At 41.9% G+C, this 23,159-nt stretch overlaps 1 protein-coding gene across 1 annotated transcript in view; it reads right to left on the reverse strand.

The window, feature by feature from the left end:
- Positions 1-23,159, reverse strand: part of CUBN (cubilin) — a 260,122-nt gene that overhangs the window by 123,902 nt on the left and 113,061 nt on the right. The window contains exons 29-31 of the mRNA XM_055543913.1: positions 17,272-17,453; positions 12,530-12,704; positions 10,698-10,867 (exon numbers count right to left, since the gene is read on the reverse strand). Coding sequence (XP_055399888.1) covers positions 10,698-10,867; positions 12,530-12,704; positions 17,272-17,453 — 527 coding nt within the window. The remainder of the gene's footprint in view (positions 1-10,697; positions 10,868-12,529; positions 12,705-17,271; positions 17,454-23,159) is intronic.

A 23,159-nucleotide genomic window follows, 5' to 3' on the forward strand; every position in this document is an offset into this window, starting at 1 on the left:
GTAAAGTGTACTGAATAAAGACGAGCATCGCAGGTGCTGCCCTACTGAGAACCAAGGAGAGTGCCTGATTCAAATACAACGTGTAGAACTGCAGCCCACAGCCCCGCTCCACCAGGATCAGAGCCCTGGTGACGGGGTGAGTTGTGGTCCTCACGGAAACACAGCGATCATAGCGTCACAGAGCGCACATGGTGAAGGGAAAAATGAACATTAGCTTCCTCAGAAATGTCTGCATTTTCATTTCTAGAAACTTGAATAAGTACTCTCAGAATGTTTGTGAGTAGAGATGGGAATGTACTTCTACTGCATCTATCTTCTTCTTTTATTAAGTTTCATCTTCCTCAGGGAGAAAATAAGCCCACTATATATGTGGGTTAAAATTAGCATAAACTGGAGCAAGAGGAAACTATTTTAATTCAAAAGCAAAACACACAGCATGTTTTACATTCCCCAAAGTATGCCAATGCCATCTTAACTTCAGAGTTAAGCTTTCCATGCAAATTGTGAATGTATATGAATATGCTTTTATTTTCATTTACTGCACTACCATTTTCTCCTTTGCAACTCATTTGTGAATCTTTTAGACGGTATGAGAATAACCCACTTATGAAATGAAACATTCACTGAGATGATACACTGAAGAGTGTGCAAAAATTTTATAATATATATTTTAAGATTTTTTAAAAAAATACTTTAAGATAAAATGAGTCTGCTCATAAACTAATCAAGATAGTTACCAATGAACTGGGGATTATGGATCCAGGTCTGTGTATCTAAGGTTCATAATTTTCAAAAATGTGAGATAAAGGGACTTTCCTGGTGGTCCAGTGGTTGGGAATCCACCTGCCAATGCAGGGGACACAGGTTAGATCCATCCATGGTTCAGAGGATCCCACACACAGCAGAGCAGCTAAGCCCGTGCACCACAGCTGCTGAGCACACGTGCCTAGAGCTTGTGCTCCACAACAAGAGAAGCCACCACAATGAGAAATCCACACACAGCAGTAAAGAGGAGTCCGCGCGTGCTGCAACTAGGGAAAGCCGGCATGCAGCAAGGAAGACCCAGCGCAGCCAGGAAATCTATAAATATTGTTTTTTAAAAAAGATAAGTTAAGACCTTTAACATAGCATGAGTAGTAACAAAACTAGAAATAGTAGTAATAGAAAAATCAGCAGCAATAGCTAACACTTATCTGTACCAGACACTGTGATTAATGCTTTAGGTATATTTTTTCAAATTCTTTCTTACAATTCCATTTGCAGCTGGTAGAATTGAGGCTCAGAAGATATAAGTAACTTATTCACAGTCACACGCTGGGTAGTGTGGAGCCACTATACAAATCCCCTCTGCCTGACGTCTGATCAACTATCATTAAACAACCAAAAAGATAAAAATCAAGTTTTACTCATTGACAACAGAATATTGAGAGATCATGATTCTAAGAAGCTAAAGTAACATGTCCACAGTCTCCTTAAAAAAATCCTGGGAAACGGAGTTGAACTCAAGTCTCTCTTCTCTGGACCCACAAGCTTGCATCCTTCAAGGCATTTCAGAAAGTCTCATTCAAGGCCTGGGTGGGTTGGCAGGTTCTGGAGTGGTTGGCAGCTGTCATCCATCCCACCCACTGCACATGCGCGGGATTCCCGGCATGGTTATCTGAGCAGGCTGGAACAAAGGGTACAGGGGCCAGGTTGTTGCTGTTCAGTTGCAAAATTGTGTGTCCGACTCTTGGTGACCCCATAGACTGCAGCACACCAGGTTTTTCTGTCCTTCACTATCTCCTGGAGTTTGCTCAAATTCATGTCTGTTGAGTCGTGATGCGATTTCATCACTAAACCTAACATCAAAATCCCAGATTCCTAACTCCTGGCTCCAGTCTTAGATCCAGATTTCCATCCACTCCTGCCCTTTTTCTAGTATAACACAGCCTCCCTGGACCAGCAAGTCTTCTTTCCTCACTTCGCCCATGCTTTTAACCTGGTCTTTAGCCTTTACTTTAATTCATTCTCGCAACATGTGTCTACTGCTTGGATTACTTTGAAGCTTATCGGGGTCAAAATGTGTGGCAGAGGCTAAGATCTAAGGGTACAGAAGACATCATTCTCGTCAGGGTGCAAGGTCAGTGTGGAGGATGAGAGTCCGTGAAATGTATCCACATGTGCCATACATACAGAAGAAGCTAATATGGCTGCAAATGGAATCCCCATTAGGGAATGGGAACTGTGCCAAGATCGAGGAAATATTAAGTGATAGGGAGGGGAATCTGCCAGGAAATTATCCAAGCTGTTAAAGCCATAAATGTAGGTAAGGAAGGAAATAGAAATATTACTCATTATAGCAGCTTTTCTCGTGGGTGGGGACGGGGAGGAAGCATCCGTTTCCTCTGTCAGTGATATTTTCCAGCTATGCTCCTCTGAAATGAAATCGCAAATGCACAGCGCACATCTGGTGTCAGGTCTCTCTCATTCCTGAGTCTTTGTTCTACATGCTGGCACTCCAGCTTCACAGTTTACAGGAGACAATAAACTCTGCTAATTTGCAGTTGTCGCAAGCAGGGACTCAGAGATGACTGGAAATGTTGGTAGGAAAAGAAACCCAATAAGCTCATTTTATTCTTACAAATAAACAAGAATTTAAACAGATTCTGAGCGAAAATGCAAACAAAACAAAGCTCAAAACAAAGCTTGGGTCCACAGACCCAAGGACACTGGCTCCAATTCAGTTATTATTGATTTTTTTCCCTTTGGGGATGTAAAGTGCCGGCACAGTTTTGGTAACTCATTTGGCGCCGGGAGGCAAGATGGCTAAATGGGTTACCAAAAGCAAACTATAAAATAAAATGTTGAACAGAGATTATCAGAAATCATCCTCAAATGGAAAGTCAGCTTTCTATGGTGAGAAGTGAAGGAGAAAGGGAAAATACAAAAGGGAGAGGACAGGAAAGAGATTGATTTCTGTCCTGGATTTCTTTTTAAAATAAATGTTTAAAGAAGGACTGTTTAAGAATTGCTTCTTTGAAGCACTGACTTCTCTTATCCCTGTGTCTTTTTGCTCAGTTTTAGAAACAATAAATGTTTTCAAAGGAAACACATTATAGGTAGGGTCTTAAAAAATAAAAACAAAGATACTGTGTTTCACATTCGCCTGCCCTGAGCCTCAATGTTAAGTAATGTGAACAAAAACAGAACACTGTGGTTTTAGGGTGGGGTTGGGGGTTGGGGCGCTCTGGTATTCTCTAGTTCAAATCCAACATTTTGCTTTCTTTCTCCTAGAGAAGCTTCAGAAAGCAAACCGTGACTCAACATGTGCTGCATTTTTTTTGGTCCTAGGTCCTGTATCCCTAGCGGATATTTTCTCCAGATGAGAGGCCGGATCAGGGCTGTGGGCTGCTCGCTTTCGTCTGCTCCCCACTGGTTCTCACAAGGCTTTCGTCTGCTCCCCACTGGTTCTCACAAGGCGGACATTCCATTGTGCTGAGCAAAGAGGATGCTGGAATCAGAGGCCAGAGTCTCTGGGGCCAGTCGTCCTGCTGCTCCAGCTGCCCTCCTTCTCCTCTCATCTCACGCCGCGCTACTGCTGCATTTCTCCGAGATCAATAAGAGCTCTCAGAGCTACGTGAGTTTAAGGCTCCGGAGAGAGCCTCTAATTAAGCAATTAAGCTGTTGGTCGGAGGTCACTTTAATCCTCGGCCTTCGTGAAAGAAAACCTAATGGGGCCGTGTTCATGCTGACCGTACAGAGTTCTGCTCAGCTGGTGGGTCCTGCTGTCGCCTGAGCAAGAAAGGCTCACAGTGTGTCATCGAGGGAAGCCGGAGGTTAACGACGCCGGGCACTCAAAGTGTACTCGTATCACCAAATTAGCTGAAACCTGAATGTAAACTGAGCTTTCAGATGAGTTTCCCCACGACGCCATCACCATTTCAATAGCAGTCAAAAAAACCAGTTTCTCTCTTGTTTTCATTAGAGCAGCATGAAATTCTAGAAGACATGCTTCTGCAATGCTATCTAAGTTCTTCTCATGTGGCTCAAAAGATTGAAACCGAATATCAATAACTGTGCCAGGAGGTGAATTGCACTCAACACGCTCCCAAATGTGCCGTCTTCAATTTTCCATTGAGGCACTGATCGTTGTAAGAGCAGAGATGACAACTGTTCCGTATTCCTGTGTTCAGCCATGCATCTGGTAGTCATTCATGCATCACACAGATCCATCCTCTGGCAAAGACTGCCGCTGCGGGTTCCGTGAAATGGGATGGAGGCTGTGTATTGCTGTTCTGTTGTTCCATTTCATCACTTTCTTCTATGTGCTGAAAATTGTGCCTCTAGTTCCCTGCAGCCAGAGTGAGGGCTTTGGGTTTACACTGTGTCCACTGGGGACCTCGGGAGACGAGACCTCCCTCAAGAAGAGCTCTCTTCTGAACAAGTGTGGAGAGGACCCTCCACCACTGCCGATGGTCTTGTGCCCCAGAGGATGAACGGAAGCCCAGTGCTGTGGAGTCAGACTGTGACTTCCGGATGGATCCACTACTGACATCACCTGCCCCTTCGAGCCTGTTTCTCCAACTCCTCCCTTATTCTCCTCTTCAAACACAACTCAGAACTGGATCCTCTCCCCAAGGTCTCCTCTTTCTGCTGGTTCCCCAGGCAGTTGATTTTATAAATGAGCAAACTAGCATCCCCAGCCCATGGAGAGTTAGTGCTGGTGCTGAACCTGGACATGACTTTCTGGTAGTGCCTCATATACAGTGGACACCAAAGACCAAATGGATGGATGGAATGCAGACCACCTGACTTCAAAGGAAACCCACTTTGGAATTCATGTTTGAGATCCTAACATTTTTCCCAAAATTAATAAATGAAGTATGGGTTCATCTGAAAAAGTTCTGAATGGTTCCAAAGTAACCCTTGTTTTATCTCCTCCTATTTTTTCAGTTGTGCTTTATCCTGTGACTCAGTCTTCTGCAGATAGACTGCAATTGTTATATTTTACCAAAATACTTACTTAGGTTTCTTGCATTGTAGTGTTGGTTCTGATATTAATTTCTGCTGCTGCTGCTGCTACTAAGTCGCTTCAGTCGTGTCCGACTCTGTGCGACCCAATAGATGGCAGCCCACCAGGCTCCCCCATCCCTGGGATTCTCCAGGCAAGAACGCTGGAATGGGTTGCCATTTCCTTCTCCAATGCATGAAAGTGAAAAGTCAAAGTGAAGTCGCTCAGTCATGTCCAACTCTTAGCAACCCCATGGACTGCAGCCCACCAGTCTCCTCCGTCCATGGGATTTTCCAGGCAAGAGTACTGGAGTGGGATGCCATTGCCTTCTCCGGATATTAATTTCTACCTGGTCTTAATCCTGACCTGTTTGCACCAAAATTTTCTTATTTTTCAAATAAGCAGATGACAGTAAATTATCTCTAACCTCTACTCTTTTAATCTTAACATTCTATGTATTCAATAAACACAATAAAGACTGTTAAAAAGGATATTTCCACTTCTGACAATCCAAATTGTTAAAGGAGGTTTAAAAGCCTGGTGGCTGGCCCCATTCAAGCATAATTTACTTTGGTATTGAATAATACACTTGAGCTCTATTAAAAATCCATGAACACAAACATTATCTGGCAACATCATTGGCAGTTGAATATTTTTCTCTTTGCTAATGACTCTAAGTAGCAGAACTAAGATATTAACTTGACTGTATCCACAATGAATGACTAGCTTTGTATGAACTTAGACTACAGAGATATTATGTAAGATACTGGACTTTTAGGGACATTTCACATCCAGTGTCCATCTAGCTATAAAGAGCAATGGCTGGTGCCTCAATGCCTGCCTTCATGAACCCCTGGACAGCTCAGTAATACTTGAAGCCAAGCTCCCAGCCTTTCCAGTACATTGCCTGCCTGGTTCCAAACCTCTTACTCCCATAATTGGGTCCACTTGACAACTCTACACAGCAGAGCTCTACCCCAACTTATCTGAATAGTCCTTTTTCACATTTCTTTATCTTTTGGTAAAGTGTTAGTCACTCAGTCGTGTCCAACTCTTTGTGACTCCATGAACTAGCCAGCCAGGCTCCTCTGTCCATGGAATTTTCCAGGCAAGAATACTAGGGTGGGTTGCCATGCCCTTCTCCAGAGAATCTTTTCAACCCAGCGATCGAACCCCGGTCTCCTGCATTGAAGGCAGATTCTTTACCATATGAGCCACCAGGGAAGCCCTCTTTTTGTGGAAGTGAATTACAAATTGTACAAACAAAAATGACTTAGCTTGTGTATGATTTATACAATTTTAAATATAAATAAATTTGCCAATCTGAAAAGAAATCTTACAGTTGGCCACGGGTTCAAATTTCTCATTCTGAAAATATGAAATTTACGGAACCAGTCAGGTCCTTCCTAAGGTCTCTGCCCTGGTAACTGACTTCATCAATTCCTCCATTTACTTCTTATACTCAGCTTGTCTTTTGTGACCAGCACCCTGCAGTCCAGGTATGCTTAAGCTCCTTCACAACTAAAAATAATAATAACAACTTTCCATGGGTCCTGCCTCCCATAGGCTGTTACCCTTTATCCTTCTCTACCATTCATGTCCACTGTTCTGAGAAAAAGCTAAGAAGCTCCTGTATCTCTAAACCCACTGTAATCTGGAGTTTTCCAACACCACCTACACCAGTCCTGCTCCTTACAAGGTCATCAAAGACTGAATCCAGGGGCTTCCTTTCAGCCTGCTTGATCTCTGCTGGACTTGGTCCCTTTGCCCACCCACTCTTGAAAACTGACTTCACTTTTGGTTCCTACGCTACCACTCTTCTGCTTCTCCTCCCGTCTTTTTGGGTAATGCTCAGTGTCCTTGTCTTCTGTTTCTCCCTGTTGTCGTTTATTTGCTAAGTCATGTCTGACACTTTTGTGACACTATGGACTGTAGCCCTTCAGGCTCCTCTGTCCATGAATTTTCCAGGCAAGAAATACTGAAGTGGGTTGCCATTTCCTTCTCCAGGGGATCATCTCAACCCAGGGATCAAACTCATGTCTCCTGTGTCTCCTGCATTGCAGGCAGGTTCTTTACCTCTGAGCCACAGGGAAGCCCATCTTCCTCCTAAATGGTAGTTTAGGGCCAAGGGTTTACTTGATCCCTTTTCTTTACAAAATACTCCTCTATAGGATTCCATCTACTTCTGTGTTAGTGCCAGCTCCTGGGCTCTAGAGCACAGGCTCAATAGTTGTTATGCACAGGCTTAACTGCTCTGCGGTATGCAGGATCTTCCCAGACCAGGGATCAAACCCATGTCTCTTGCATTGGCAGGTGGATTCTTCACCAATGAGCCACCAGGGAAGCCCTGGGGGGAGGGCTTGCTGTGTGACAAGCAGATCACCTATATGATCTTAAATATCCCAACAACAAATCTGACATGGTTACTCACACTGCCCCCATTGTCGAGTTAAGGAAATTGAAGCTGAAAGACTAGCTTTCTCCTGGACGTCACAGCTAAAAGTGGCAAAATCCAGGCTCAGCACCAGGGAGAGCTAAGTTCTTAACTATGGCACTATGGTGCCCCACACTGCCGGTGCAGTTCACTTTTTACATCCAAGTATGGCTCAAGGGCTTATCAGCATCTGCTTCTGATACTCCATCCCCCTACTGGCTGGAAGACCCCAACTACTTCACACAGAATGCCCTGATCCTGACAACCTGTGTGGACTATTACATTTTCTATTTTAGCATATCTGCCAGACTGGACTCCTCCTAGGACCAGTATGAGGATTCATTTTCTTATCTGCATGCCTAAAGACCAGATCATATTTGAGGTTTTACATCCTCATTTCTGTTTCCTCTCACTACAGTTTATGAAGTCAAGCCCAGCTGCATGCTGAGATACAGCCACAGTTACTAGAAAACCCAGTCTGTGTATTTATATATTATGTAATAAATAGGTGGAAAATCCTACTCACGGCCACGGGAGGGGAAATGGTGCCGCCATGCTGGGTGTGCCTTTGACCTACGCTTTATTTTCTTCACATACATTTGTTTATTGAATTGTATGTATTATGGACTTTACCAGAGAGAAGAAACCGTACCTAGAACCATATAGACTGCGAGAGGGAGAAAGAGATGGAGAAGTACCCACCAGAGGTACAACTGTAAGGTAGACAAGATGTCTTTGGTCCATTCAAACTTCTCTTGAAGGCACCTCTACTGTTTCAACGCATTGTTTCACCACCTTCATATTTAATGGTTATTTTAAGAGAGTACAGAGTTCCTGGTTGGTAGTTATTTTATTGCTCCAAATTTAAAATACCACCTCTTTTCCCTTTCAATCATCACTGCTGAAAAGTCAGCATTCAGTCTGCCACTTCCTAAAAGATACTTTGTTCCCCCACTCACCAATTCCCCTGGCTGATTGTAACCTTTTTTTCTTGATCTTTTAGATTAAAATCTTTAAGTTTTTTTAGATAAGTATGTCTTTCTATTTATCTTCCTTGGCTGTTTGGGTTCCTTGGCATTCTTGGTTTTATAAACGGATGTCTTTCATTAGTTTTAGAAAAGCCTTAGTCATTAGTTCTTCAAATATTGCTACTACTCCATTTATCAATGTATGTTACATCTTTTATATGTATCCTATATATATCTTAACCTCTGTTCTGTATTTTTCATCCTTTGCTTATATATATATTTTTTCTGGGTAGATTCTTCTGCTATCACTTGTTCTCTCTTCATCTCTAATTTGTCTAACATAAAACAAACAAACAAACAAAAAAAAACCCCAAATCCTTCCACTGAGATCTTAATTTCAGCTTTTGCATTTATCCACTTTTAAAATTTTCAGTATTTTTCAATTTGCAATGTTACTGTTTACGATTTGCAGTCTTTGTCAGAAGGTTTAAGTTTGACTTTTATCTCCATAATCTTAGTAAGCATAGTTGCTTAGTAAGCTGTGTGCCTGATAATTTTAGCACCTGGCATATCAGTGTGTTTATTTCCATTGTCTGTTATTCATGTTGTATCTCATTTATGGTACATCATCCCTCACGTATATGAATATCTTTGATAATTTGCTTGCTGTTGCATATGAAAATTATTGGTAGAAATGAAGTCTGGAATGATTTTTATCTCCCTTTGAAGCAGAGTTTAAAATGCTTTGGTCAGATGTCCAAGGCCTGGATGCATTAGTGATGCAAGGTTGCTCCCATTCTATGGCTTCAGATTTGAGGGCCACTCAGGTGACTGGAAGCTGGGATGTGGTCTTTGTGAAGGCTGTTTTACTTCCATTCTACCTACGATTCAGGATGTTTTATCAGTACTCTTACCCCATTCAGATCCTGGACACAAGTCTTGTTCCCCTTTGCCCTGAAAATTTCTCAGAAATGCTGCTAACTCCTTCTGGATCGGCAAGTGCCCAAAGGCAAAAGCAGTCTCAAATACCAGGCTCATATCTCTATCAGATACTAACTCAGAAACTTCACACTACCTTGTGAGTTCCTTGTTGCATTAGGAAAACACTGTAAAACAGCATTCAAATTTTTTAAATTGTCCTTTTCAGGAGAGTTACCATTATGGAAAGTGGATGCCCTACACCTTAAGTTCGTATAAGGCTTTGCCAATTTAGACTCTGAAGACGCATGTTAAAAGGTTAATACATAGCCATAAATCAACTGAACTTTGAAGTAGATTAATGATTTAATCTTGTAAAATAATTCTCGAAACCATTCCATTAGACTGGACTACTTTGAAAGTTATGAAACAACTTTTGAATTTTCCTGAGTTAAATTTGAAAGCTAGCAAGTTGGAATTTGTATAAGAAACTGCCAGGAAACTAAAACAGAAAGATCCATTAGCCAGGAGGATCTGGTTTATATTTGAATGAGATTTTTCTAAATACAAATAAAAGATGGAAAATCTTTTGTAAAGAAAATAAAGTTTCAAAATATAACCTAATTCCCTCTCACATTAGGAGTTAGTTTCAGGTGAAAATGTATTAAAGTTGTTGACAGTGATGGAAAGTTTTTGAACCAACTAACAGCCATAGCTCTTCTCCTCTGCTCTATCTCACCATCTAGTCTGTTCCTGAACTGATTTGTTCAAGCAGCAGATCAAGATATCCTGAGCTCAAGAAAAGTGAAACCTTGAGAGAACCCTCAGAGAGTTAATAACAATTGACTGAAAGTGGCTCTGATAAATTCACTATGATAATCCACTACACTTTCCTAATCTTTCTTGCAGCCAATTCTGGCCAATTATCTGTAAGGGGGCTTCTGTAAAAATTTTGCTTGCTTGATTGAAAAAAAAAAAAAATACAAGATGGAAACAACTAACACTATTCCTTCTCCTCTTCTTCAGATTTGAACTTAGGGTATTTGGAATTGCTGCAGCCATTTTTGGACCAAGAGGTAACAAACACAAAATGAAAAGTCAGTTCACTAAGAATGGTAGAGCAGAGACTGGGTTGTTAAACAAACCTCCTGGTTTGTGTTTCAGTTCAATTCAGTTCAGTCGCTCAGTCATGTCTGACTCTTTGCAGTTTGTGTTTAGGTAAGAAATAAATGTGCTTGTATTTTAAGTTGCTAATAGTTGAGTTTCCTATGATTTGACATTGAAAACATCCATAGCCAACACATCCACTAAACGTGCTCTGTTTTGACATGGCAATGTTTTGACAGAGGTTTGACCAGAGACAATGCTTGAGATTTGTGTCACTTACCAAAACACAAGAGTCCTGAGGTTCAAGGTCAAAGTCAGTGAAGTTCAAGAGAACACGGTGATGTTTTTCCACTTGAATGACCCAAGTACATTCAGTGTTGCTCCTATAAGGACTGGGGTAATTTGGAGAATGGATCTCTCCACTGGGAGCCTGGAAAATGCCACCACAACCTATGGATGAAAGACCCAATGTAATAATAAGAGGAATCTCTGATGCACAAAACTTTTTACCATTATCTGGGAGCAGAGAAGAACATGCTACTTTGTTTGACCACCATTTTAATGTGGTCTTTGGTAAACATTCTGAAGAGCTAAATACTCACTATTAATTTATGCATTCCAACAAAACAAAGAAGGATGCCTAAGACTTCAAATACTTTAAATACTGATGCCACACATTATTTTCAAAATATTGAAAAATAATGCAAATAAAATCAAGTCTTCATAAAGCCATGAAATGCCCCTTCATTATTTTCTGAAAGTATAACATACTTTAAGAATAACACATCTGGTTCTAAGAATTTTGATAATTCAGTAGTGTGAAGTATGAGTGTTAGTCGTTCAGTCACGTCCGACTCTTTGCAACCCCATGAACTGTAGCCCTCGAGGCTCCTCTGTCCATGGAATTCTCCAGACAAGAACACTAGAGTGGGTAGCCATTCTCTTCTCAGGGTATCTCCCTGACCCAGAGATTGAACTGGGTCTCCTGCATTGCAGGCAGATTCTTTACCATCTGAGCTACCAGGTAAGCCCAATTCAACAGTATACAATTTTACAAATAATTTAACATCTAATTTTAAAAATTTGATATTCTGGACTTTGCACAGCCATTAACTTTTTTAATTCCTATGATGTAATCATATACCTATCAATGTCTAACTCTGTGACCCACCATTTCTCAGATTTATGACAATATAAACTAGAAAGGGAAAATTCAGTGCTGTTTTCTGATAACTGAGAATCATTTTGGGGTAATCTAAACACTATGTAAATATAATTTTTTATTAAATTCATGAATCATTAACTTTAGGAAAGACCTAATAAACTTACTGTATTACCTTTGACCTGCAGAAGCGGGACCATAAGGCAGCCTGGAGTCATATCTCTGCTTTTACATTTTTTAGCTGTGTGATTTTGGACAGGCCACTAACTTCTCTAAGCTTCAATTTCCTCATTAGTAAGATAAGGATAAGAAATGAACTTCCTTTAGTGGGTGGTTGTGAAGATTAAACAAGACAGTCTTTGTGGAATAGTTAGAAAAGTGCCTGACACAGAGCAAGCGTTCAGTAAACATTGCTTTAATTAGTAGTTGTACCAATTAACATCTGCTCAGAGTTGTGCATTAATACTTTATCTTTAAAAATCTGCAACAATTTATTTAGACAGCCTAAGATCTTGGGCAGAAAGTCACTATATAACAAAAGGTAATAATTCCTAGGAATTGCCAAATTTCACATTTATAGTTTGGGTATTTAACAAGCATCCACACACATGGCATAAAGTAATTTACCACTTTACTAATGCCCAAATTGTGGCTGGTAAACAAGCAGAAATCCCACGGGGATCAAGTGAGTCTAACCAACCATCCTGCTTCTGCTTTTACCATGGATGTGCATACTTGCATTGGCTGGTTTTCACACACGAGGTGACTCTTTGAAAGTTAAACTCCATCGTGTTTTTTAGGGAAGTGTATATTCCAAAGCAATGCTCCCTATTAGGGAAGTCAGAGTAGTAATAGAGGCTGTAGCCTTCATAGCACTCTCTAAATATGTCATGAAATTTTAAATAAAGGTTCAACTGAAGAATTTAGTGATACCTCCTTGGTTCACCCACCTCCAGGGACTGCTCTCCATGAGACATTAAAGCCTCTCCCATTTATGGAACTGTCAGTCTTAAACCGGATGGCCAGCTCATTTCCAGTGCTGGAGACCTGCATGGGATTCTCAGATGATCTTTGCACACACAGCTGGGCTATCCTGGGTGAGTGGAAATCAGGACCTCCATAGATCTATGATGGGATGGAGAAGAAAGAACTTGAGAGAGATATGTAAGCAATTATAACCACTAGCCTTTGGATTCTATAATATTAGTAGAGAGTGAAATCTCAGCCACCCTGGGTGGGCGGGAGCTATAAACTTAAGTTAGATTTTCAAAGGCATTCCTTCTGCCCTTGGAACACCCAGGTTCAACCACCCACAAAATGCTGGCTTGTTCCATCAGACAGAACTGTAGAGCTGAACTGAGGAGATAACTCCAGAACCTGCTTATCGCGCCTCTTCCTTTTTTCCAGTCTGCATAGGATTTCCTGCTTTCTTTGGCAGAGGCACTGCAGATAGTCCAGCATCACGTCTGATTTGCTAATTCTTCTGGGCACATGGGAATAGTCTGAGCACAAAGCCATTTTGTTTGTTCATTGAAGACTATTGATCACCCTGCTACATTTTTAGGATTTTTTATTTGCAATCTGAATATTTCAGATTAGGATTTAATATGAAACTTTTGCTCCTTCAGAGAGACTGAAAATGTAACCTCTATCAGGGTGTTCTGTGGTGTCTTCAGGAGGGAGTCCTACAGACCTCTCTGTATTTCCTCCCAGAGCCTGGGCACTCCCAGGAGCAAAATGAAGAGTATTCACTTTCTGCTCAGCAGTCACCAGGTCTTTGCCCCACTATGTCATTCTCACTTGTCCTCAGACCTCCTCAGCTCCTCCAACTTGCAACTATTTGTCTCACTGGACCCGATACCCCAGTGACACATTTCTCCCCCGATGTGTCCTCTGGGCTGCATGTCCAGTATCTTGCAGGACGTGTAGCCCCGCCCAGTAGAGGGGGAGAGGAGGGCCCAGGCTGCCTCTCACACAGGCTTCTCAAGGGCCCCTTGGATAACCAGTGTGTGGGGGGCTGGGGTATGCAGATGAAGAAGACAAGAATCACACAAAGATGCAGAGACCCTACTTTCAGTCTTGCCAAACTTGAATGTGTAGAAGAATGACCAATTTTTTGCTGACAGTTTTCAGGCATGCTGGTATCTGGGCCCTTCCCTCTCCTTCACGAAAACATCCATTTAAATCTAGACTCAGGTTAGAATTGGAAAAGCGTGGCTCCATGCCCTCCCCGCCCCCTCGCTCCCTGCATCTGCGTGGCTCTCCCACCCTGAGTTTCTCCCCATCCTCAGGCCCATGCCCCTGCCCACCCCAGGGCGGCTGCTGACTGACGCGGGCATCACTCGAGTGCTCTCCGGAGAAGGAGAGAACAAGCAGCCTACTTTCGGTAAGGAGCATGTGATTTGAATCCATAATGATTTCTTTGTCTGATTAATTTCCCCCAGCCATGCGGGAAAGGCCAAAATGAATGAGGCCGCTGTTCCAGGAGGGCCGCGCACAAGGGCTGTAATTGCAGAGGAATGAAGCGAGCAGGCTGCTTGGTGCTGGTTTTCCTCTGGAGGAGCGCTGTTTGCCCGGCCCCCTCAGTCCCATCGGAGGGGGTCTGGAGGAAGAGGCCTGTGTAGCCCTTTACACGTACACACAAGCAAAGGGCAGAAACCACACTGTTGCTGGTTTAGCATACTTGAGAGTCCCCTGCTCCCTGGCCCAGGGCGCAGAGCTCAGAGCCTGAAACCCACAGCCTGAGCTTCCAGTTGTTGGCCCCACAAGCAGCACATATTTGGACAGCACACTGAGTGTAAGGGTTTAGTTCTAACAAAGAAAACTTGCACGTCAGCAAAATATTCTGCTTTCCCTGCTCAGGGTCCCCTTGAGATCACAAACATAACAGGAATGAGTCGGCTGGACCTAGAAGCCTCCAGAAGGGTGAGCACTGCCGCTCTGACGTTCTGTGCTTCCCCTCTTACTGGGTCAGGCTCACAAAGACAGTGGAGGAAAAACCAGCGATTATCTGGGTTTTTTTTTTTTTTTGCACTGAGGGGTGGCTTTCTTTTTCTGCACTGTGCCCCTTTAGGCTCATTTCTCAGAGACTGAAGTGGAATTGGCCAGTGTTTCTCTAACCGAAACAAAAGAACGGTACTTTTCACTTCCATGAATAAAACCAATGGTTAGCACATGACTCTTCAAAAGAGGAAAAAGATGGAAAGAATGTCAGGGTGTGGTCCGCTGGATTGCAGCGTGTGACTCAACGTTGTGGGGAAAAGAATTGGCCTGATGATCAGAGATTAAAACATGTGTTTTTAGCCAATGCTCAGGATAGAGAGCAATTCAAAGCCTACGGTTTTAATCTGTTTTGAACATTTCTTTCTGCTCTGTTAGCTCCATTTATTGTTACAATCAAGTCAGCATTCCAGAGTTATGAGTAACCAAAGGGCTGCTGCTTAATGCAACCGGCCGCTCTTTGGACACTGGTTTTTGAGAGAAAAATCCATCGGCTCTTGGTTAAATCAGGGGAAACCCAAGTAAGCCCATACCTGGTGACAGCAAGACCCGCTGGGCTATGCTCAGAACAAAAGAGGAGGATGTGAGGGAGGGCAGATGGGTGGAGAAAGCCGGCGGTGTTTTCATGCCACACACCCGCCAAGGGTAAAATGAAACCTGTTGCTAACATGTTATCAGCATCCATGTGCTGAGGGATGGAAAAAATTCTTTTTTTTTTCCCCAGAAATTAACCCAGATTGATGACAGCACTTTCTTGAGCATCTGCAGAGATGTCAAACAAGGTTTAGGAGAGCAAGTCGGTTACTCACTTTAGTGTTACAGCAAGAGTTACTCACTTTAGTCTTAAAAAAATTTTCCCAAATATTTAAGGGCTTCAAAGTATATCCTCAAATCCTGGTTTGATGGAACATGTGAAACCACCTTGTCCGGATAAAACTAAGTCCCCAACAAACTGCAGCCTCTTCTTCCAGTTTTCCGTGGGGATCTTGCTTGAACACTGCTGCCCAGGGGCCTTGTTTGTCCCTCTGTCCCCTGAGGCTGCTCGCAGGGATCAGGCCTGCCCTTTGCCTTCTCATGTACTGGGTATGACAAAACCAAAGCACAATGAACCCATTTACTTTCTGCCAAGTGGGCAGCAATCACACGGGTTTGGAATATGAAAATGAAGGGCGAGGAACATTTCACATTACTGCGGAAAACCCAGCAGCCAGCCCTTTGTATCAGTTAAGGGGGTTCCTGCAACTGTGGATTCTTGTCAGCGGGAGGGAGCATCTCAACCTTCCACATGGAGCCTTATTTCTACTTCACACTCTGAGTGCTGAGTTTCATCAATTTCGGGAGCCACCTTGCTCTCTCCGCCACACAACCCGGTCCTCTTCTGAGATAGAGTTGTGACTGAGCAGCAGGACTTACTTGAAGACGAGGGTCTGGGCTGAACCCAAGGATGCCCTTGTTCTGTCACTTTCTGCAGCATCGGCCTCCTTTGCACAGATTTGAGCTGCTAAGTGCCATTCCTGCTGACTCTGAGCCCACCCAGGGAAGGCATGATTTGAGAACCCCGTGCCTTTTCAAGGAGAGAACTCGGTTTGTAATTAAGGTTTTCAAGTGTTAAAGTTTCCTGTGAAGTCCTATAAACACACACTCATTTCAGTATCTTGCCCACCTCTGTCTTTTGACACTGGCTGATGCGGACCGTGCAGTGGTGGGTAGGTTCAGTTCTTAGCTCTTCCACTCACTGTCCTTAAGGTTGTGGAAAAATCCTTCAACCTTTTTGACCCTCTGTTTTGACAGCAGTAAAAGGGGGACAGAATTCCCCTCTTACCTCCCAGGATTAGTTAACATTCAAGTGGGAAAATGGAGGTTGGATTCTGTTTGCAATCACAATAAATGTACATTATCACTGCATGGCAGTCAGAAGCTTGGAGATTTTCACTTATCCCACAAATAGACATCAGGTGTTTACTATCTGCCAAGTGCTCTATGGCCCCAGGGTATAGCAGAGAAACAAAACAAAAACAGACACACAGCCTTCATGGAGTTTTGAGTTCTACCAGATACTAAACCTTGTCGTGATGCAGTCCCTACGGTTGAGGTGACAGGAATTTCCTGTGTACTTGGACATTATCTGACAACTAGATTCCTGCAGTGAACAGCTGGTTATGACTGATCCTCAAAGGCCATCTTCATTATCTGCGATACAGTGTTGGTAGCAGCGTTGGAGCAGTTGCAGGCACTTCCTCGGCTCACTGTCCTGCTTCCCTCCACCCACCAAGCACTCGCCTCTTCTCCACGCTCTGCCACATACTGGAAGTATGCGGTGCTGACAATCCCAAGTGCCACCCTCCATCAGTGCAAATGGGAGCTGGGGGACCAATGCTTCAGCCTGTGTCCTGAAAAGGGTGATTCTGAGGAACAGACCTCATGGGACCTCGGAAGGTCATAGCAGGATTAAGCCCACGTTGCCAACAAGAGCAGCTCCCTTCCCTTGGCTCACCCTTCTCAGTCCCCCTCACCCGGTTCCCTGGTTCCCTCCATTCCGCTTCCTGGCACCACCTCCCAGTAACATTACCTGCCCCCCAACATCCAGAAGAGAACACTGTTGGCCACTGGAAAGCATTTGGGGATTTTTGCAGAGTGATTCTGGTTCTACCCCAAATCCTGTAATGTGCTAAAAAACAATCTGAATTCCTACCTCCAGAACATCGAAGTTGCATCTTGCATGATACTCCACATCAAAGTCGTGGATGGTGAGCTGAATGCTACTCCCAGGGGCTGTATGAATGTACCAGATACACTCCTTGTTGGCGGGGTACCTGTTAGGGTACCCAGGGCTACTGAAGGAGCCCGTGTCCCCAGACAGCTCTCCACCACAACCTGTGAAAACCACAAGACTCAGTCAGTTCAGAGGGCATCAGCCACTGGAAAAAATTCAAAAATCCAACTATATAAAACATAACTGAAAATGCACAATGCCTAATTTATGGGGAAAAAAGTCATAATAAAATTATAATGAGCAGTTATAAAACAATGAGAAAAATATCATGGCTACAGCTTCTATTTTTTATTATTATTAATTTTAAAAAATTGATTATATCACTTGGTGCAATAATTCTCAGTCCTTATGCTCACCATGTCAAATCTTTGGTAATATTTTCAAAATGTCATTCTAATAGATTTTCTTCATTATATTTAGGTGACAATTTCCCAGTAAGAGAAAAAATCCTCCCAGTAGGAGGTACAATGGACTGTGTAAACAGTCAATACTAGGTCACTTGGTCTTCAGTTGGCTTGTATCTAACACATTATGTCTAAGTTCTTTCAGACCTAAGATGTGGAATGCTGTGTTAAAAATCCTTACCTTTGTATGAGAGACTCTCGTAAATAAAATACATATATATATAAGTCTACAAAAAGCCTTCACATAGATGTTCATAGCATCCTTATTCTTAATTGCTATAACTTGGAAGCAGTCAAGGTGTCCTTCAGCAGCTGCATTAGGTAAATAACCTGTAGTCCTCCTGGACACGGGGTATTTTGCAACACTAACCACAAATGGACTATCAAGCCATCACAAAGCATGGGGAAAATGTCTATGTGTATTAAGAAGTGAAAGAAGCCAGACTGGAAAAGCTATGTACTGCATCATTTTGATGGTATGATGGCGTTCTGGAAAAGGCAAAACTATGGAGACAATAAATGACGTGGTTTGCAGGGACTAGAGGGGAAGGAGAGAGAGATAGCGTGCAGAAGAGTTTTGGGGAGGTGACACTCCTCTGCATGATACCAGAATGGTGGACAAATGTCAGAAACTTGTCAAACCCATAGAATGTACAACAGCAGGAGTGAACCTATTGTAAACTATGGACTTTGTCGATAAAGGTTTATAAGTAATAACAAATGTCCCATTCTAGTGGGGAATGTTAACTGGAGATTCTGCTCATGGGTAGAGGCAGGGGTACACGGGAACTCTACCTCCCATTCAGTTTGGCTATGAACCTAAAACTGTTCTAAAAAATAGTCTACTAAAAACAATGCCAAAAATGATATAGGTCTTGACCCTGGGAAATGTATAGTCAAAAACTAACCAGAAAAACAAAAACCTGATATATAAAACTCAAGTATGGAGAAAGATGCTAGCATATGTTTTATGAATGCTTATATATCATGCCTTAGAGAGTAATCAACAGGAATCATTACAACAGAAAATCAAAATGCTACAACATGTGGTACACAATAAATGCTGCCACTGCTTATGAGTGTTTATGCACTTTACAGATATTTCCTATTTTAATGCTCATAAGAACCACACGAAGCAAATATTATGATTATCTTCATTTCTCAAATGTTCAAATCAGTACAAGCTCAAGTCAAGTGGTTTGTCCAAGGAACCCTGGTTGTGAGAGAGGGAGTCACCCATGTACAGAATCTCCCATTATCAACCAATCCACACAATTCACAATGCCAGTGTACTTAATTATAATACTACACTCTACAGACTGACATCATTGGTAAGAATTCAGATTTCAGAATGGACAGGGAGAGGAAAAATCACAGAAGTAAAACTTAAGGAAGACTCAAATTTTAAAGACAAAATTAGAACAAAATAAAGATAAAATTAGAAAAAAAATAAATTGTCTTGTTTCCCAGTAGTAATTTTTGGTGATTAAAAAAACATTATTTGCTCTATTAACATACCTTTGTTTTCTATTTTTAATATTAATCAGCTGGCAAATTCTTCCCAGCACCTTCCCTTTCTGAAATTCAGGCTTTTCATGTTTAAAAATGACAATGACTCCTCAGTCCATTGTGAATGCATGTGCATTTTTCACTTTAATTGGCTTAAAATATAAGGCACTAAACCTGAGGGCTTGTCTACTACCCATCTTATGCAAATTTGTCTGTACTGGGAGTTGGAAAAAAGTATTTTGAAAGTTCAAAAGAAATAGTCTCCATACTGAATCTCCACTTAACTGAGAAGAGCTGAGAATTCGAAGAAGAATCCTAATTGTGTAAAGAAATTAGATTCCAGCTCAACATGCTACCATCTTCTTGAATGGCCAGTTTCCTGCTACCATTTAAAAAACCTCTGTGCTTTCAGATTTTAAATTTGTTGCACAGGATGGTATCTATCCTATCAAGTTTCTACTTTTATTTCTGGTTCAAGTTCTGCAGAAAAAATATTTAAAATTAGGTGGGCTGACATTGTTTGTAGGCTGTGGTGAATGTTAAAAAAACATAAATGCCATGAAGATCAGAAAATGTTTTTCCTACTACAACCATCCATGGAAAATATTCCTGAAGCCAAAATCAGCACAGATTGTACTTGTGCTCAGCACCACTGCACAACCCCAGGGGGCAGCAGTCTTGGAGCATTCCATCCAATGATGCTCCCTGGAGGTGAGCAACACAGAGGCCCATAGAAATCATCTCTTACTAAAATACAATATAGGTAAGCAAGGCCAGGCTGTCACCCCATTTTCAGCTTCTATGGTTCTTGGTATCAGTTGTGCCAAACAAGTAATCCAATGAAAAAAAATCTTCAGAGGAAAATAACTTTGTGGTCACAAAACATAAAAAAGAACAAGAAAATAGAAGCCTGACTACCTCATCTGCATTTTTATTTAATTCAGTTTATCAGAAACCTAATTCATTATTTTTCATCTATAAGTCTGTATAATCATCATTGATTCATCTAAAAGTCTATATAATAATTTTCCATTGTCTTTCCAATTGTTTTAGGTTTCCTTGTGAATTCCTTTGCAAATAACAGGATATTAATACTCTTAAATGAGTTGCTGTAAGCTGGAATGATAATATCAGAGTCTTGGCAGTCAGCAATGCTTTGAAAAATTACAGTACTTGCTTTATTTACCCACTTACAGCTCTGGAGACCCACAGTGTACTTTTCCCTAAGATTTAAAATAAACATAAACAAGGTTTACAAAAAACAAAGCACGGCTTTATTTTTAGGTATGCCATGCTCTTTTCTCATGAATAGCACTTATGTGTGTGTCTCCTAAAGAGACATTCCAATATTATTCAAAATGATACCATACTGGGGAAAAATACTGTGTGGTTGTAAGGAGAAGAAAAGGAAACTGTTGGAGCTTGAAAACTCTTTGCAGCTTTCTTTTTCTCCTACATAATCTCACTACCTCTGAAGTTTAATCTGTCAAAAAGTAACAACTTTGATTTAAAAGTTCATACCAAACGCAAAGTAGGGCAAATTAATTCAGTGGTATTTTACGGTAAAAACTATAAAGTATTGAAATAAAAAGCTAATTCTGATAAGTATGGTAGAAATTTACTCCCTCTTTCTAGTTCTAAATTTTGAAAGAGACAAACAACTTTCCAATTCTCCTTCATTTATCCCTTCATTCAATCAGTATTTGTTGAGTATATGCGATAGTATAAGTGTTAAAGAAGTCAGGTGTATTTAATGCCTCTCAAAAAAAAAAATCCATCTGTAGACATTAAAAAAGTGTCATTACCACATCAGATCAGATCAGATCAGTCACTCAGTCATGTCCAACTCTTTGCGACCCCATGAATCGCAGCACGCCAGGCCTCCCTGTCCATCACCAACTCCTGGAGTTCACTCAGACTCAAGTCCATCGAGTCAGTGATGCCATCCAGCCATCTCATCCTCTGTCGTCCCCTTCTCCTCTTGCCCACAATCCCTCCCGGCATCAGAGTCTTTTCCAATGAGTCAACTCTTCTCATGAGGTGGCCAAAGTACTGGAGTTTCAGCTTTAGCATCATTCCTTCCAAAGAAATCCCAGGGCTGATCTCCTTCAGAATGGACTGGTTGGATCTCCTTGCAGTCCAAGGGACTCTCAAGAGTCTTCTCCAATACCACAGTTCAAAAGCATCAATTCTTCGGCGCTCAGCCTTCTTCACAGTCCAACTCTCACATCCATACATGACCACCGGAAAAACCATTAGCCTTGACTAGACGGACCTTTGTTGGCAAAGTAATGTCTCTGCTTTTGAATATGCTATCTAGGTTGGTCATAACTTTCCTTCCAAGGAGTAAGCGTCTTTTAATTTCATGGCTGCAGTCACCATCTGCAGTGATTTTGGAGCCCAGAAAAATAAAGTCTGACACTGTTTCCACTGTTTCCCCATCTATTTCCCATGAAGTGATGGGACTGGATGCCATGATCTTCGCTTTCTGAATGTTGAGCTTTAAGCCAACTTTTTCACTCTCCACTTTCACTTTCATCAAGAGGCTTTTGAGTTCCTCTTCACTTTCTGCCATAAGGATGGTGTCATCTGCATATCTGAGGTTATTGATATTTCTCCCAGCAATCTTGATTCCAGCTTGTGTCTCTTCCAGTCCAGCGTTTCTCATGATGTACTCTGCATATAAGTTAAATAAGCAGGGTGACAATATACTGCCTTGATGTACTCCTTTTCCTATTCGGAACCAGTCTGTTGTTCCATGTCCAGTTCTAACTGTTGCTTCCTGACCTGCATACAAATTTCTCAAGAGGCAGGTCAGGTGGTCTGGTATTCCCATCTCTTTCAGAATTTTCCACAGTTTGTTGTGATCCACACAGTCAAAGGCTTTGGCATAGTCAAGAAAGTAGAAAAAGATGTTTTTCTGGAACTCTCTTGCTTTTTCCATGATCCAGTGGATGTTGGCAATTTGATCTCTGGTTCCTCTGCCTTTTCTAAAACCAGCTTGAACATCAGGAAGTTCACGGTTCACATATTGCTGAAGCCTGGCTTGGAGAATTTTGAGCATTACTTTACTAGCGTGTGAGATGAGTGCAGTTGTGCGGTAGTTTGAGCATTCTTTGGCATTGCCTTTCTTTGGGATTGGAATGAAAACTGACCTTTTCCAGTTCTGTGGCCACTGCTGAGTTTTCCAAATTTGCTGGCATATTGAGTGCAGCACTTTCACAGCATCATCTTTCAGGATTTGGAATAGCTCAACTGGAATTCTATCACCTCCACTAGCTTTGTTCGTAGTGATGCTTTCTAAGGCCCACTTGACTTCACATTCCAGGATGTCTGGCTCTAGGTGAGTGATCACACCATCGTGATTATCTGGGTCATGAAGATCTTTTTTGTACAGTTCTTCTGTGTATTCTTGCCATCTCTTCTTAATATCTTCTGCTTCTGTTAGGTCCATACCATTTCTGTCCTTTATCCAGCCCATCTTTGCATGAAATGTTCCTTTGGTATCTCTGATTTTCTTGAAGAGATCTCTAGTCTTTCCCATTCTGTTGTTTTCCTCTATTTCTTTGCATTGATCGCTGAAGAAGGCTTTCTTATCTCTTCTTGCTATTCTTTGGAACTCTGCATTCAGATGTTTATATCTTTCCTTTTCTCCTTTGCTTTTCGCTTCTCTTCTTTTCACAGCTATTTGTAAGGCTTCCCCAGACAGCCATCCTGCTTTTTTGCATTTCTTTTCCATGGGGATGGTCTTGATCTCTGTCTCCTGTACAATGTCACGAACCTCATTCCATAGTTCATCAGGCACTCTATCTATCAGATCTAGGCCCTTAAATCTATTTCTCACTTCCACTGTATAATCATAAGGGATTTGATGTAGGTCATACCTGAATGGTC

The sequence above is a fragment of the Bubalus kerabau genome, chromosome 13 (genome assembly GCF_029407905.1).
Source record: "Bubalus kerabau isolate K-KA32 ecotype Philippines breed swamp buffalo chromosome 13, PCC_UOA_SB_1v2, whole genome shotgun sequence".
In the NCBI taxonomy this organism is placed as follows: Eukaryota; Metazoa; Chordata; class Mammalia; order Artiodactyla; family Bovidae; genus Bubalus; species Bubalus kerabau.